We start from the raw sequence: 18294 nt of genomic DNA, 5'->3' as shown, positions 1-18294 counted from the left end.
ATCCGTGCTTGCATTTAAAGGTTAACAAATTAAAAATTAGACTTTTGCTTCCACCAGCACCGCTGGCTTCGGGGCTGTCCCTGCCCTCACGCTTGGCGGTGACCGCAGGCAGACGGGATTAGGGCTTTCCGGGGCAATTAAAGGCACTGCCTTGGCGGGATGAAGGAAAGTGGGGGCGTTCGGTCGGGCGGAGATCTCACCCGGACCAAGGCTGCAGTTTCCATGGGATGCTCCTGCATCCGCGTGACGCTTCGCTCCCCCCCTACCCCGGGCAGTGGAGGGGCAGCGAGGAGCCCCGGTTGCCGGGCCGGGCGGCGGGACGCGCGGCGGCGGCGGGGCAGCAGAGGGCGCTCCCGGCCCACGCGTGGAACACGGCGGCGGGGGCGGCGGGGCCCCGGGCTGCCCTGCGGCCCGCTGCCGCTACAAGTACTTGGAAGTTTATCGCTGCGCAAGCGGAGCATCTTCCCGGGGATAACATGTCTCGGCCGCCGCGCGGCCCTTAAGTTCCTTCAAGAGCTGCTTTAAAAATAAGACGCGGCGCCCGCCGCCACGTCCCTCGGTGTGCGGGGCAGGCGCGCCGCGCCGCTCCGCCTCAGCCCGACCGGGGACGGGGAGGGGGGGTGTCCCTCGCCGCCCCGACTCTCTCCTCACTCCACGCAAGAACGCCTTTCGGCGGGGAGCTACGCCTCCCTCCCGGGGCGGCCGGGCGGGCAGCCTCCCCCCCCCCGCTCCCACCGGCGGCCGCTCCCCCGGGGCGCAGGGGCCGGTACGCGGACCCCCAGGTGCGCGGGGCGGCGGGGCCCCCGCCGGGCGGGGCGGGGCGGTGGGCGGGGCGGGGGTGGGCGGGGCGGCCAATGGGAGGCCGGGGGGGGAGCCGGCCCCGGGCGTCAAGAGGGAAGGGATCAATGAGCGCCGGGCAAAGTTGGGGCCGGGCGGCGGCGGCGGCGGGGAGCGCCGCGGCCGTGGATTACAAACCCGGCGGCGCCCCGCATCGCCGGTGAGCGCCCGGGCATGGTGGCGGGGCGGCGGCCGCTGAGGAGCGGCGGAGCGCGGGGCCCTCGGCGGTAGCGACGGCGGCTGCTGAGCGGCGATGCGGCGTGGCGCTCCCGGCCGCCCCTCAGCCCCGGAGCGGCGGCGGCGGCGGGAGGAGTGGCGGCGGCGGCAGCAGCAGCAGCAGCAGAAGCAGAACGCCCCGTGAGCGCGGCGCGCCGGCGGGTCTGCTCCCGTCCGTGGCGGGGCAGGACGAGCGGAGCCTCCGTGGGTGAGGAAAGAGAGAGGGAAGCGGGAGCGGTCGGGGCGGCTGCAGGGGGAGGTGGACCCCCGGGGGCGCCGCTGAGAGGAGCGGCGCCGGGCCCCCGCCTCGGGGCGCTGCCCGGCACCCCCCCCCACTCCCCTCCCCGGGGCGCCATGGGCCGCCCCCCCGCCGTCCGCGGGGCCCCGCCGCCGCTGCTGCTGCTCCTGCTGGTGCCGTTGCTGCCGCTGGGCGCCGCCGCGGAGCCCCGCCAGGTCTTCCAGGTGCTGGAGGAGCAGCCGCCCGGCACCTGGGTGGGCACCATCGCCACCCGCCCCGGCTTCACCTACCGCCTGAGCGAGCACCACGCCCTCTTCTCCATCAACGCCACCTCGGGTGCCCTGCATACCCGCGCCACCATCGACCGCGAGAGCCTGGCCAGCGACGTGGTGGACCTGGTGGTGCTCTCCAGCCAGCCCACCTACCCCAGCGAGGTGCGGGTCCTGGTGCTCGACCTCAACGACAACGCGCCTGTCTTCCCCGATCCCTCCATCGTGGTGACTTTCAAGGAGGACACGGGCAGCGGGCGCCAGCTTATCCTGGACACGGCTACCGATGCCGACAGTGGCACTAATGGCGTAGACCACGGCTCCTATCGCATCGTGGCCGGCAATGAGGAGGGGCGTTTCCGGCTCAACATCACCCTCAACCCCAGCGGTGAAGGAGCTTTCTTGCACCTGGTTTCCCGGGGTGGGCTGGACCGGGAGGCCACCCCCACCTACCAGCTGTTGGTGCAAGTGGAGGACAAGGGCGAGCCCCGTCGGCGGGGGTACCTTCAGGTCAACGTCACCGTCCAGGACATCAATGACAACCCACCCGTCTTCAGCCAGACCCTTTACCAGGCACGAGTGCCTGAGGATGCGCCTGTTGGGGCCAGCGTTCTCCAGGTGGCTGCAGCTGATGCTGATGAAGGTACCAATGCTGACATCCGCTACCGCCTGGAAGGAGGTGATGGCGGCGGCGGTGGTGGTGGGGAGGGGGCTGGCAGCCTTCCGTTTGAAGTGGACCCCGAGAGCGGGGTGATCCGCATCCGGGAGCGCTTGGACTATGAGGTGCGACAGCAGTACTCGCTGACGGTGCAGGCCATGGACCGAGGGGTGCCGGCGCTGAGCGGCCGGGCTGAGGCCCTCATCCGCCTGCTCGATGTCAATGACAACGAGCCCCGGGTGAAGTTTCGCTATTTCCCGGCCACCTCCCGCTTTGCCTCCGTGGACGAGAACGCGGCCCCTGGCACGGTGGTGGCCCTGCTGACGGTGAGCGATGCCGACTCCCCCGCGGCCAACGGGAACATCTCTGTGTCGATCCTGGCGGGAAACGAGCAGCGGCACTTTGAGGTGCACAGCAGTAAGGTACCTAACCTCAGCCTTATAAAGGTAGCAGCCGCGTTGGACCGGGAGCGCATCCCGGCCTATAACCTTACGGTGGCGGTGGCGGATAACTACGGGGCCCCGCCGCCGCCTCCGGGCTCCCCCACTTCTGCCCTTTCCCCCGACGGGGGGGTGGCAGCTCCTGTGAGTCGCTCGTCAGTAGCTAGCCTGGTGATCTTTGTGAATGACATTAACGACCACCCCCCCGTCTTCGGGCAGTCGGTCTACAGGGTGAACATCAGCGAGGAGGTGCCCCTGGGCAGCTACGTGCGGGGCCTGAGTGCCACGGACCGTGACTCGGGCCTCAACGCCAACCTCAAATACAGCATCGTCTCGGGCAACGAGCTTGGCTGGTTTCGCATCAGCGAGCACAGCGGGCTGGTCACCACGGCCGGCCCCGAGGGCGGCACCGCCGGGCATGCCGCGGGCACGTCCGTCTCCAGCGGGCTGGACCGGGAGACTGCTTCTCAGGTGGTGCTCAACATCAGTGCCCGCGACCAGGGGGTGCAGCCCAAGTTCTCCTACGCACAGCTGGTGGTGACCATCCTGGATGTCAACGACAACAAACCTCGCTTCAGTCAGCCCGAGGGCTACCAGGTGTCCCTGGCTGAAAACTCCCCCTCGGGAACTGAGCTGCTGGTCCTGAGCGCCACGGATGGGGACCTGGGGGACAATGGGACTGTCCGCTTCTCCCTGCAGGAAGCTGAGCCGGCGCTGGCAGCGGTTGGCCCCTCCTCGGTGACCCCTCGTCGGATCTTTCGCTTGGATCCTGTGTCGGGCAAGCTCAGCACCATCTCGCAGCTAGACCGGGAGGAGCAGGCTCACTTCTCCCTGCAGGTCCTGGCCACTGATTTAGGCTCTCCTCCCCTTTCTTCGATAGCCCGAGTTAACGTGAGTCTCCTGGATGTGAATGACAATAGCCCTGTGTTTTACCCCGTTCAGTATTTTGCCCATATCCAAGAGAATGAGCCAGCCGGAACCTATGTGACCACAGTGTCTGCCACGGACCCTGATCTGGGACCCAATGGGACAGTCAAGTACAGCATCTCAGCTGGAGACACCTCCAGGTTTCAGGTCCATGGCCAGACAGGGGTCATCACAACAAAAATAGCCCTTGACAGGGAGGAGAAAACTGCTTACCAGTTGCAGATCGTGGCCACTGATGGTGGCCATCTTCAGTCGCAGAACCAAGCCATTGTCACCATCACTGTCTTGGACACCCAGGACAATCCACCTGTTTTCAGCCAGGGCATGTACAGTTTTGTTGTCTTTGAAAATGTTGCCCTAGGTTACCATGTAGGTACTGTTTTTGCTTCCACCATGGACCTCAACACCAACATCAGTTACCTTATTACGACGGGTGACCAAAGGGGCATGTTTGCCATCAACAGGGTGACGGGGCAGATCACCACAGCCAGTATTATTGACAGGGAGGAGCAAGCATTTTACCAGCTGAAGGTGGTTGCTAGCGGTGGGGCGATAACTGGAGATGCTATGGTCAACATAACTGTCAAAGATTTAAATGACAATTCCCCCCACTTTATTCACGCGGTGGAAAGTGTAAATGTGGTTGAAAACTGGAAAGCTGGGCATACCATATTCCAGGCCAAAGCTCTTGATCCTGATGAAGGTGTTAATGGCGTGGTCCTTTACAGCCTTAAGCAAAACCCGAAGGGCTTGTTTTCAATCAATGAACAAACAGGTGCCATAAGCTTAATAGGGCCACTTGACATAAATGCTGGGTCTTACCAGGTTGAAATCCTGGCCTCGGATATGGGGGTGCCGCAGCTGTCCTCTAACTTTATCCTGACTGTCTCTGTCCATGATGTAAATGATAACCCGCCTGTGTTCGACCAGCTTTCCTATGAAATTACTATTTTGGAGTCGGAGCCTGTGAATTCCAGGTTCTTTAAGGTGCAGGCTTCCGACAAAGACTCGGGAGTGAATGGCGAAATAGCTTACAGTATAATTGAAGGAAATACTGGGGATGCCTTTGGCATATTCCCAGATGGCCAGCTGTATATAAAAAGTGAACTGGACCGTGAGCTTCAGGAAAGATATATTTTACTGGTTGTTGCCTCTGATAGAGCAGTGGAACCACTCAATGCTACTGTGAATGTTACCGTAATTCTGGAGGATGTAAATGATAATAGGCCCCTGTTCAACAGTACCAACTACGTATTTTATTTTGAAGAGGAGCAGAGGGGTGGATCGTATGTAGGTAAAATAAATGCTGTCGATAAAGACTTCGGGCCAAATGGTGAAGTCAGGTATTCATTTGAGCATATGCAGCCAAATTTCGAGCTGAACACGGTAACTGGGGAAATAAGAAGCACTCATCAGTTTGACAGAGAAGCTCTTATGAGACAAAGGGGAGCTGCAGTATTTAGTCTCACGGTAATAGCAACAGATCAGGGGTTGCCAAAGCCTCTAAAGGATCAGGCAACTGTGCAAATCTACATGAAAGACATCAATGATAATGCCCCCAAATTTTTGAAAGATCTCTACCAAGCTTCTATATCAGAATTGGCAGCAAATCTGACACAGGTTCTGAGAGTTTCTGCCTCAGATGTTGATGAAGGGGTTAATGGTTTGATTCACTACTCTGTAATCAAGGGAAATGAAGAAAACCAGTTTGCAATAGATAGCAGCACAGGCCAAGTGACCTTAGTAGGCAAACTAGATCACGAAGCTACTGCGTCGTATTCGCTTGTCATCCAAGCGGTAGACTCGGGAGCAGTTTCCCTAAGTTCAACTTGCATGTTGAGCATTGATGTGTTGGATGAAAATGACAACAGTCCTTCCTTCCCTAAGTCAACCTTGTTAGTGGATGTCTTGGAAAATATGAGAGTTGGTGAACTTGTGTCATCTGTCACTGCCACCGATTCTGATTCAGGTGACAATGCTGACCTCCACTATAGCATTACGGGGACAAACAATCATGGGACCTTTAGCATCAGTCCCAACACTGGTAGTATTTTTCTTGCAAAGAAACTGGACTTTGAGACACAGTCTCTGTATAAACTAAATATAACAGCAAAAGACCAAGGAAGGCCACCACGGTCATCTACAATGTCAGTGGTAATACATGTTAGGGATTTCAATGACAACCCTCCTAATTTTCCTCCGGGGGATATCTTTAAATCTATTGTTGAGAACGTTCCTGTTGGTAGCTCTGTCATTTCTGTGACTGCTCATGATCCAGATGCGGATATTAACGGGCAGCTAACGTATGCAATCATTCAGCAGATGCCAAGGGGTAATCATTTCCGTATAGATGAAGTGAGAGGGACAATATTTACCAACGCTGAAATAGATCGCGAGTTTGCTAATCTCTTTGAGTTAACAGTCAAAGCCACCGATCAGGCTGTTCCTGTGGAGTCCAGGCGATTTGCTTTGAAGAATGTGACCATTTTGGTGACGGATCAAAATGACAACGTTCCCGTGTTCATATCGCAAAACGCTCTCGCGGCCGACCCCTCAGTTGTGATCGGTTCGATCCTAACGACAATTATTGCTGCGGATCCTGACGAGGGCGCCAACGGAGAAGTGGAATATGAAATAGTCAATGGAGATACCGAAACCTTCATTGTGGATCGCTATAGCGGAGATTTAAGGGTAGCGTCAGCCTTGGTGCCTTCTCAGCTCATATACAATCTCATAGTTTCTGCCACGGATCTTGGCCCTGAAAGGAGAAAATCCACCACCGAGATGACCATAATTCTGCAAGGGGTTGACGGGCCTGTTTTCACTCAGCCGAAATACATAACCATCTTAAAAGAAGGTGAACCTATCGGGACAAATGTGATATCTATCGAAGCGGCGAGTCCGCGGGGCTCCGAAGCTCAGGTGGAATATTACATCGTGTCCGTCCGATGTGAAGATAAGAGTCTCGGGCGCCTCTTCACCATCGGGCGCCATACTGGTGTCATCCAGACCGCTGCCATTTTGGACAGGGAGCAAGGAGCACGTCTCTACTTGGTGGATGTTTATGCCATTGAAAAGTCATCTGTTTTGCCCCGCACGCAACGAGCAGAGGTAAAACTCTTATTCAGTAATTATTTACCTGTTTGCTTTCTAAATGAGCCGTTTTGTTTTGTATTTGTTGTTAGCTGCTTTACAGACGGTAGTGCACAGCAGAAGACCTGAAAGCTAAGTCTGCTGATTTATTAGTTAAAGATAACCTTTCAATTCGTATACCTCAAACTGTTTTCCTCAAAGCTGCCTCCCTAGAAATTTGAGAGGGGCTTAGGCATAGTGCTTAAATTTGGCTGCTGTAGGCACAATGCTGGTCGAATAAATTTTAGGCACTAAATACTTCAGGTGCTAAAAGCTTTAATCACGGGCGTTTTGGAGTTTTGCATGCCTTCTCATTTTAGCAATCGTTAATTATGCTAAGCCTTTCTATTCCTATGGGAATTATAAGCGGACTTCTTTCGCTACAGTCATCATGTCAGTATTTGTCTGAGAACTGGCCAGCAGGGGATTGCTCTCTGAACAGCTCATCTAGTGTCTCAAGCCTTGGATGTGCTTGGCGTCCCTGCCCAGTTAAATCCTTCAGATAGGTCTCCTCCTGCATCTCCAATTTAGGTCACTTCTTTACCCTCCCTGATGAGTATGAAAATGGTCTTGTTTCTGTTCTTGAATGTGACAGGCGGTAAAAGTGTAACATTTTAGCTGGCAGCTTTCCTTATCACAAAGGCATTTGCCTTGACGGAAGGGTCTTTAAATGTTCTCTGCATGACTAGCTGGAGGAGCAGAGGGTAGAAAACAGGTTTGAAACATCACCTGTGAAGTACAAATGTTTTATTTGCTCTGTCGGGTAACTGAGCCACAGAGCTGATCGTTTACACCGTTCTTGCTGTCTTCTGCGGGAATACCGAGAAGCCTGGTGTGAAAGGGAGCCTTGTGTTGGTTTTAACTTGCACCATCTTCTGGAGCTGCCTTCTGCACTTCACTGTGAGCCATTTCACTTGCAGCTCCTGGAAGTTTGGGAAGTTTGGGGCTGGCACCGCTGAGTGGGTCAACCAGCAGAGGATGCTGGTAGTGTGTAGTGGTTCAACCATTTCCCTCGCCAGCTGAACATATGACCTCACTATTGCATAGCCCTGTGCATCCCAGGTGTTACCCCCAGCTATACTTCCTCTTGGGAATTATGTCTTAGTTTTGAGCCAGCAAGGATACTGTGGTGGTTTGGGTTTTTTTCCTTTTTGATTTTAGCAGATGTGGTATTTCTAATTCTTGCTTGGCAGCTGTAGCTTTTTCTCTTCATAGCCGCTTTTTTGTAGTTTTACTGTAGTTTAAGTATCAGCTGTATAGGTATGTAACCTCACTCTCCTATACTGGCAGTGACTGATGCTCTACAGAGTAATTGTTAGGCAGGGAGTTTGAGCACTGTTCAAACTCAAAGATTTCTCAGCACGTATGAGAGAGCTCATCTTAGTGTGTGTGTGCTGTGTGCTGTTGATTATCAAGTTTTGAAGAGCAGTAGTGTATTGGAAAATGACCTGTTCTAGTAGTGCTGCTGGTTTAAATTATTCATGCTATTTTTATGAAAAGATTCCTGTTATATAGGTCTTTGTACCCCTGCTAGTAATTTGTAAAAGATTAAACCTTTACCATTTTTTTCTTTTATTATTATTACGTCATATTTTGTCTTGATGGACAGTTGTTTTGAGGGTTAAGCCTTTGTCAGTGGGTATTTGGATCACAATCCTTCAACTTTGAATCTGCCTGCATGACCGAAGAGTTTCTTGATTGGAGAAGGACTCATAGGAGACCCTATGGTTGCAATAGTCTTGCACGCTGTGAAAGTATTTAATACGAATATTTGGTGAGCAGGGAAGAGAGTAACCATTGAAACTTTAAACAAATTTTACATTGTTGAATGCAAACCACTCCTGAAATCAAAAGCAAATGTTTTATTCTGTAAAGAACATTGAAAGCAATAGTTGGGAGCTAGGATTTCATATTACTGGTTGTATCTTTATAGCTTCTAAAATGCTTCTTCTCCCAAACGTAATTAGCTTACTGTGCTTCTTTAGAAAGATATTCTAAATTATAATCAGCTATCAACTTTAAAAAACAAAACCATATGCAGTCTTCCTCTTGACTGATTGAATTTCTCTGGAATGGCTTCTGCTGTCCCACACTTGAACAAGAACTACTACAGCGACATTCTTTGTGCAAGCTGACTGTCAGTGGGTGCTGAATAAGCAATGCAGCTTTTTTCCATGTTGCTTTTGGATGGCAACTTTTTTTGGTTTTGGTTTGATGTATGCAGTGCACACATTTTGGTCTTAGAGTTTGCTGCCAATCTTCTTTCATAAAAAAACCGGCCAGTACCCAAGTACGTGAACGCTATCTCTTATCTTTGGAAACCCACCTTAAAGCACACTCATGCTAAAGTCTTTGTGCATCAAATGTGTAATTCGGAAGGTTTCATGTTTTATTCCAGTCCTGGTTTTTAAGGTGATGGCTTGAGTGGTGGTATAACCAGAACGCTGAGGGACAATGAATGCGCATGAACCTGTAGAATATCTAAAGCCACAAAACTTAAGTGTTCTTTTGCCCATAATGTCTTAAACTTTTTTTGGTATATACATGGTAAGATGAAGACTGACTGATTTTTAGATTCCCCCTTGAGAAGTATGTTGTAAAGCATTGATGCAGGTGTGCAAAGCCTCAATAGGTCTGGTACCACTATACCTGACAGCTTTCTGAATAGATAAGCTGGACGTAAGTTTTGTTTGTTTTCTGTTTGTTTTTTTCTGTTTGGTTTTTTTGTGAGGAAAAAGCTTGAGTATTGTGTATTTTCTTTGTTCCTTCTCTTATGAAGAGTATGTTGGGTTTTGTTTCTGACTATGGTTAAAGAAAAGGGAAAAACAGTAATAGGATATGCTTAACAACTTCTACATTCTTCTTCACTGCCTGCTACGCCTTCTGCCCTGATGCCAGACATCATCTTAATTGCGCTGTGGCATGCGAGTGAACCACTGAGCACTCAGAGCCACCCGGTGCTGAACTTGCTGGCTGAGATTGATGAAGAGAGCAGCAGTAGCAAGAAAGCTAATAGATCTTTTGTCTAATGTAGACTTTAGGAATGGTTTTGGGTGGCAGATACCTGGTGTGAAATAGAGATATTTACAGCTTCGAAACAGTGGCTAGGCTTTGTCTAGCCAGCAGGCAGCATAAAAGAAGAGCAGGCTTGCGTGAAACCACTTACTCTAGAAGTGAATCAGTGCCTGCCCTTGGGAAATGCTGTGATATTTTTTTTCCTAAATTCTGTCACTAAACTCTACCGTCTTTTTTTTAATAATATCAACTATATTGAAAAGATCCACCCAGTGCTCAACTGAAAAAGTCTCTTTCCAGTCTTTCTCATCCATCCCTGGGGTTTGTCCTATAGGATCAGAGTATAGCTCCACTGATTGCATAGCTACCAGGGTTGTATGCTAGCCCTTTCTAAAGAGAGGGTCGAAGGGAAGAGCTATGCAATGGCAGGACTGGGGTGAATCCCCTTCTGAACCCAAAGCAGCTGACATGCCTTGAAACTGAAGGGTTACGTTATATTTTCAGTAAAGAAAACAGCAAAGAGTTTAGAAAACAAAGAACAGTTTATTTACAGTTTGTGGATTTTTTTTTTTAGCACTACATTTCATATTTGTGTATGTTTCTGTGCTTGTTATTACTGTAAGGAGAGAAAAGTGGGGGGGGGGGTCAGAAAAGTGCAAGTCATGAGGTAAAGCTTTATGCTCAAAGTACCAAATACTCTGAGATTTGCAAATAAAACCCAAGTGCTTGTTCCATTGTATTTTACAGCCAAGTGGTGTAATTTTGGATAGTTATTATTGAATTTGAAAGCTTTTCTTTTTTATTTTGGACTTTTAGCCTATTTCTGTGTAATCTACAGTGACAAACTAGATCATTTGACATTGTGTGAACGCGTTCTGTGATCAGGCTTAGTTTTTCCCCTCTTGTATTAATCATTAGGTGTTGCACTGTTCTTCTCAGACAAGAAAAAAATAAGGTAGGTGTCCTGAAGGGAGTCCTTCTGTTTGCCCTTTTACGCCTTTTTATGTGTTTCTGCTGAAAGAAAAAACTCAGCAATTGCTTAGCTCCTTTCTCTTGGCTCTCCAACATAAATTCTCTTTTGACCTCTTCAGGCAGGGCTGAGGGTTTCACCATCATGATTTTATGTTGAATATAGAATGACTAATGCATGTTGGCATCACTTGAAAACCATGTGACTTTATTCAACCCTGCCTCCCAAAACAATGATCGTATGCTGTGGGATATTTTGGGTGCTTGTACGTTGTACCCTGTTTCTCGGCTGCCAGTAATAATTGGAACCCAGGGACAATACCTCATGTTCTGTGCTGTGTTACTAGGGATTAAACGGAATTAGTCAGGATCTCTAGTTTGGATGTTTAACCCTTCAGTGGATGGCTTCCTTGAAAGGAGCAGTGGGTTTGCTAGGGACCAGTGGTGCTAGCATGTATATCATGTATGACAAATGAAAGGGTAACAGTTTGGGAGGTGAACTACTTCTTCAGGTAAACATCTTTCATATACTTTAAATAGGTTCATAGTTTCCAAGGAAGGGAGAGAAGGGTATAAATGAGGAAAATGTATAATCTTCAAGTGAAAGATTTAGTGATGGTATTGATTTGAAAATGGAAATACTTTGAGAGGTGGATCAATGATCCTAGTAGCACTTTTTACCTGTGAATGTTAACATGCTCTCAAAAGAGGGCTGGTTGTCTTCGTTTTCAGACAGGGAAACATGAGGCACTGAGTTTTCTTTTGCATTTGTACATTCGTAGCTGCTGCTTCTGCTACATTTCATGACTGGCACTATTGGGAAGCTTGGACTTCCAAGTTGGGGGAGGCTTTTATCTCCCAAATCCTTAGTCTAGGAAAAAAGTGTTCTTTCTTTAATCAGGCAAGATACGGGGATTTTAGACAATGCTTTCTGCTGGCATAGTAAAGATCTGGAAATTAATGAAGACAGGCAGAATGAATGGCCCTCTCCTCCTGGAAAGAAAATCATAGGACATTTCTCCTTGACTCAGTGTGAACTGCAGCCATGGCCATAAAACCACGATTTTGTGATGTAACTAGTTTATGTGGAGCTTTTTGACTCAGCCCAGTCTAGGTCCTGTGGCTTAGCTAGCTCTGTGTCGCTCCTGCACCCCGCGGGTCCTCACCGGACCTAGGAGTGAGATGGAGGTACTCAAAACCTGTCTCCTCCGTTGCACGTATCTGGTGCAGAGCTCCAGAAACCCAGACTGAGAAAGGGAAGATGCTGCTAAGCAGGAATGACAGAATATGTTGGAGGAGAGGCTGCCCGAGCCATAGGAGCACGATGCATCCCTTGTGCTGTTTGGGCTGGGTACCGCTTCAGGGATGTGGGCCTAGACCTAACATCCCTTTGAGAGAGGGCAAGGGGTGGCTCGGTGGGGCAAAACATTGAAGGTGTTACTTTTCTAACCAAGCTGGCTAATGGTGGAGGGCTTTAAATTTAGTAAGAGAATTTGAAACCCACTTCAGAGAAGTCTTATCTGGCATGTCTCGTATTTACCAGTACAAATAAGAACAATGGGGTACTCCTTGTATTCGTACTATTTATAAATAATTTGATTCTTTAATGATACATGGCACACTAATTGTAGCTTGACAAAGGAAACTACTTATGAAACATTTGAGTAAACAATGAAAATCTGCTGCCTTGTCCCAGCTCCAAAGCCAGTTTTTTTTCTTCCTAGTGCTGATATTGCTGATTCTGACAAACATGTAATTATTTAAGTTATTGCTGTCATTTGCACTGATCTGAAAAGGGATCTCTAAGCTCTCCTTGAACTAGAGTGGAAGATGAATGTGCCTTATGTCGAAAACTGCTCCAAACCAATTTGTGGGTTTCAGTTCAAAGTTGTCTCTTTTTTTCATCCTCTCTAATTTCTTTAATGATTCTGCCTTGCTACATTTTCTTAATATCTAGAATTTCTCATTTCTTTGCTGTTTTAGCAGCCTCTGGGCATTTTTGCATGTGAGGTCACTTCATAATTTTTATGTTAAAAATCACTAGACTTTAAAACCAACATTCTTTATTATGGAAAATATTATTTTTCATGTGTCTCTAATGCAAACACTAGAAATAATAGCCAAAAACCAGAGCAAAATTTTCATGTGCGTATTTTTGCTAAGTGTTAAATTCTTCATACAAATCTCTAAATGATTCTTGGGTTCTATCGATGTTAATAAGCGAGTCCTTTTCCATGTAAAATGATACCCCCCCAGAGCTGCTGGAGTGCAGGTTTCGTTCCACGTGTTAGTGCTAGGTGAAGCAATCGGTGGCCGTTCATTTGGGAGAACTGCAGGAGTTGGTCACCAAAGCCTGCTTGCCCTCTTGATGTCTCCAGCTCTCACGGCTAGCTTTCCTGGGGTAAGACTACATTGTCGTTGGCTCCTGAAGTCTTTGCTATTGTCTTTTCCCATTTCCTGTGCGTATCTTGAACCTTGAGACTGCATCTCATCAGAGGATGTTCGTACCCTTTTGACTGATGGAAGGAGGCTCCAGATGTTTCCATGGTCTCTTCTGAGTCTTTTCAGAGGTTGGGTTTTGTTGAACCACCACTCCAAGGGCCACTTGCCACCCCTCCGATAACAAGGTGCCTGTTTAATTTATGGCAAAGCAACCCCTTAGCAGGGCATAGTTCTACTGGTATAGTTTGTTTTAACTGTGTCTAGACTAGGGAGTAGCATTAGTGTTAAGTCAGTTTGGATTCTTACCCATGTAATTGTGTCTGTGCAAAACCTGTGTGGAGACAAGCCCTAATACTCTTGGGTTCTAATTAGAAAAGAAATTTATGATGACTAAAATGGAAGTAAAACAAAGAGTTTTCCTAACATATTCTTGTAGTCAGTAGAAGTGATGCCAGATCAGTATGGTACATCAGTACCATACTGATTTGTTTCAGTAAATTTATAGCCTTACTTCACTTTGCCAAGAATAATACCAGTTATGTTAGAGAAACTGTGTCTTTGTTTTACTACGATGTTTCTCTCTATTCTAATAAATCTTATTTTTAATGAGACCCTTAGTCTAGACTGTCACCCAGGTTTGTGTCTGTAGTGATCTATTTTTGTTTACTTCCTCAGAGCAGTAACATACCAAAAGGACAGTAGAACAGATGGAAACTGATAGCTATGATTGCACTGTAAAAATACGTATAGCCGCATTAGTTAATGCAGAAGAATTTCAAAGAGCCTATTATGAAGTGGTAATTTAGGTGCCAACAGCTATGCAAGAAGTAATGAAAACAAGCGTTTGCCTTAGCATTTCATGTTCTGCAGTCTTCGCACATACACACTATTAATAGGCTGTTGCTTGTATTGACATAGTGATCTTCAATTAGTGTATAAGGGTTCTACTATATTTAATGCAGCCATCCAGCTCTACAGACAGAAAGGCGTGCTCGTGTTGAAAACATTCAGCAGCCTCTGAGGCTCAGACAGACAGAAGGAGCTTTGGGGGCTCCTTCTTTTGGAGAAGAGCATCTTCTCGCAGTGCATCACCTTCCCCCTCTCTCTGCCCTGTGGCCTGGAGGTGGCATCCCCTGGCCAAGTCTGGGTTCCCTGCAGTGGCCATGTGAGTGAGGGAAGCTAACTCCTAAGAGCCCCATGAAGCTGATCTGGATCCTCTAACAGAGCTGAAACACGAAGAAAGGACTTTTCTCACAGATTTTTAAGTGAAACAAATGGGAATAGCTTTGAGATGTGCCATATGGCTGGCATGTGAAGTATCATCAGCATTAATACAAAATCGTAACTTTCTTGATTTCATGTATCTGCATTTTCCAGCCTCGTGGCTAGCTATGCTCTTCTAAATACGCATGTACGTGCACATGTCAAAAGAACTCTCTCTTCAGCCACTCGGTTGGATGTGCTTGGAAAACAACCAAACTGGGTCAAGCAACGCTGTAGGACCTGCCTGTACCGTTTTCAGTTCTCATCAGGTACCTAGCTGGACTGCTCCCAAGCAGGAGTCAAGCCCCAGCTTGCCATTACGAGCAAAGAAGCGTGTGTAAGGTGAGGGAAGGGTGGCAGTGTGACTCTTTGAGTTAGTTTTTAGGAGATTCAGGCGGGAAATAAGAAGGGCGCACTTGTTTCTTTCATACTACCTGTGATACAAGATGGGTGATGAAGGTTCAGAGCGAAGTCATCGTGCATTGTGTTTGGTGTGGCACGTGTGTGCCTGTGCTGCGCTGCAGTTTGTCCCCAGTAACCTGAACTCTGACTTTTTTTTTAATAGATATAAGGGCATAAGAGAACACTAAAGCTGCTGTTTCAAGGATTGACATTGGTAGGTGTCTTCTGGGCCTCTGCTGCAGCCTGGCAAGAGGTCAAGTGCTCCTGTCTCCCCTAGGAGCTCGGGTTTTGTACTGGAGCTGTACTGCGGTGCCCAGCCTGCCGTGCCCTGCATCCGTGTGGAGGGCATGTCATCTACTTCTTATTTAATTCTGTATGAACGGCACTGATCAAACTGATGAGCTGGAGACTTTGTGTCTTACGAGTTACTTTTGACTCATTTCCAGGCCCTTAGTTGGATGTATCCTTTATGGGGCAGCTTATTAGTACAGCGCGTAACGGTCACTGTCGCTGATGGGAACGAAGAGTGGATTTACGAGCTGTGCTATGCGAGTGACCGCTTTTGGAGGTCTCCATCGTAGCTTTGCGATTCATTCCTGCCCTCTCTCCCGGAGAGCAGAGCCGGCCCAGTGCTGCGGCACCCGTGTGCACGTCCTGCTACTGGGAGCAGGGTCTGCAATCCTGCCAGTGGCTTTCTGCCAGGCGTCAGATGGGGAGCTGCTCTGGGCTGATTCATAGCTCCGCTCTGATATTGCTGCTGATACGAGTTTAACATCCACTATGCAGCGAAGAATGAACAAAAGACAGCTTTTCACCCAGGGAGTTACGCTAGTGAGTGTTAGTTTTAGTTATAAAATCATTTAAGTTTTTTCCTTAAGGATTCCTTCGGAGGTATATTCAATGTTAACGCTTTTGATGCCTTTTCAAGAGGTGCTTTTGTCTAGAATATGAATGAGTACAATACTAACTTACAATTTCAAGCAAGAGCTTTGTATCTATTCCTCTTTGGGTTTTTAGGCAAAAGTTTTATTTTTTGGTAGCTGCAACATTTCTTGAAATATAATCCAGGAGAAGACTATTAATTCTAAGAATGTGTATGTGATATTTCCCCTACCCAAATCTGTAGTCTTCTTGTTAAGCTATGTTCAGAACTTATATCCTGCTTGGACCAAATTAATTTAAATAGCATCCAACACTAGGTGATGCTGAAATAAATTCAGCAATAGCAATTGGCTATCAAAACAAGAATTTGATGTGTAGCATCCTGAAGCAGCTGGGGAGAGAAAAAAACAAGTTCACATCGCGAGGCATATATGTATATTAAGATAAAAAAAGCACTACTTAAAACTTTAAGCTAGGGGTGTGGGTTTGCCAGAGGCACTGTGTATGGGGAAATATGTGATTATGTTTCCCTTGCAGTGTACTAGGAGATAAATTGTTCCTTGGAGAGCTGGAGAGAAAACTGAGTTGAGGGCTTTTCATGTCAGCTCCTTTTTGGATCATTTTTGATAAATTAAGCGAATTCTGCTGAAATAGTTCAGAGGAATAAATAAGATGCCTGAGCTATGGTACACATCTGTAGTATATGTGCTTAAAGCTTGTATTTTCCATAGAGGATTTCTTCTATCATATTATACTTCAGGTTTCCTGGTGTTTTTCCTCGTTCCACATTCTTTATTCTTTTCAATACAACAAATCTTTTTAATCCATCAAAATGTCCTGCTGTCTGAAATATGAAGACATGTTGCAATTACAAGGCTGTTTAGAAGCAGAAGGCGAACTCAGTAGTTTATTGCACTCTTAGTCTTTTGAGACCTGCATTTTTGTTTGTGTGTATTTAAATGATTGTTTTCCTGAGCACGATTCTATTCCCTTTGAAAGTTGCCTAATAAAGTTTTTATGTCTGTCTGCTTTGAGAAAAGAATTTGGGCCTTTATGATTTCAGTGAACAAATTAATGAAAATCCAGATTTTAACCCCAGTAGGGTCATGTCAGATTGTCTGGAAACTAATTTATGGTGGTGGTGATCTTATATGAAGCAGAGGTTTTCCTTCCACTGTTTTCTCTCTCTAACAGCTCTCTTAACTCCTGCGCTTCTAACTTTGGAGGAGTCAGCTCATTTCATTTTATTTTTACGTATGAATTTCTTAACTCCAAATAATTCCTACGGTCAGCACTGAAAGTTGCGTGGGTTTTTATCAGCTGTTTATTTCTCCGTGCTGTGTTATCAAGTGGGGTTGCAGTTACTCAGAATAAGGTTAAGTGATTGTGTTGAGATCGTAATTAATTAAACATAAGCACCGATACCTTATTATTTCAAGTCCTGCAGTTGACAGACTGAGAACGCTGCTTGACCCGCGTGCTGGTGGAGAGGGGAGGAAGTGGGAGTGGACTTTTTCTTGCAGGGCAGGATGATATTGGGTAGGAGCAAGCTGCGCACATGCCTGCCAAAATACTTGGATCAGACTAAAGGAACACAGATGGCTGAGGCTGATAAAGGTGTCTCTTATTGTTGGTTGGGTTTTTTGGGTTTTTTTGGTTTTTTTTTTTTTTTCCTTGCTCGGTACTGTTTTGAGTTTGTGTATGAGACAGGGGTAAGAGGGTAGGAAGACGACTACATGAATATGTTTATTTTAATACATTTTACAGTGTAGGAAAGGAGTTGTATAAATTCAATACTCCTGCTCGGTAGGATGCCAAAGGCTGGAGCTAAGCCCTCCTTTTAGGTTTCTGTAACAAATGAACAATAATGTGTCCTCAGGGATTTATGTCATGCTGTCCGACCTTCGGTTCTTATCTGCTAATAGAAAAAGCCCGATGCATTGCTGAAAGTAGCTCCTAAAAATTGGGACTGAGAAGCCTTAAAAGCACGTGGCTGCCGCTGCTCATAACCAACCTCAATGGTAACTCTCCTCTTACACGGCCCCTTCGTGTCTCCTTGTTCCTGAGGTCATTTATTACCATGATTATTTGTTTATTACCATGCTTTGTGATGCGTGTGTATACATAAACATGTGTATATGTGTGTATACACATATATGTATAAATAATGTCTTGTCCTCCAAGGAGGTAGTGCCTAAGTCTGTCTGCAGTTTGTTTGGCAGAGGAGGAAGCCAAGCCACCGCAGGACAGGGACGTGTAAGGGAACAGCAAGTCCCACAGACTCTTAATCTGAGCAAAGTCCAGTTCTTCTTAGCATTTGTTATTTATTGCTGTAGAAATTAACTGGTCGCTGCTATCTAAAAATGGTATGTCTGAACTTTAAAGTTGCTTGCCGAAATAAATCGTTGTCACCAGACATAGTGGTTGTTCCAAGTCTGTTGGATCTGTTACACCCATGACCAACACCATCCATCAGGGCAGGGCTGAGGAGAAGGGAGTAGAAGCAAGACTTTTTTTTTTCCTCCATATGTTTAAAGCAAAGTCTTAAACAGGCAATTTCATTACAAGGCCTTAAGAAAGATTCTTGTTTTGTAAATGATGACA

General features: G+C 47.5%; 1 protein-coding gene across 1 annotated transcript in view; it reads left to right on the top strand.

Moving 5' to 3' along the window:
- Positions 1-1407: 1407 nt before the first annotated feature.
- Positions 1408-18294, top strand: part of FAT4 (FAT atypical cadherin 4) — a 151536-nt gene continuing 134649 nt past the window's right edge. The window contains 1 exon segment of the mRNA XM_050895269.1: positions 1408-6696. Within this exon segment, the coding sequence (XP_050751226.1) occupies positions 1408-6696 (5289 nt within the window).

Source organism: Gymnogyps californianus, chromosome 4, assembly GCF_018139145.2.
Source record: "Gymnogyps californianus isolate 813 chromosome 4, ASM1813914v2, whole genome shotgun sequence".
Taxonomy (NCBI): Eukaryota; Metazoa; Chordata; class Aves; order Accipitriformes; family Cathartidae; genus Gymnogyps; species Gymnogyps californianus.
Note: the sequence above shows the minus strand (reverse complement) of the source record. Positions and strands in the feature narration are given on the sequence as shown.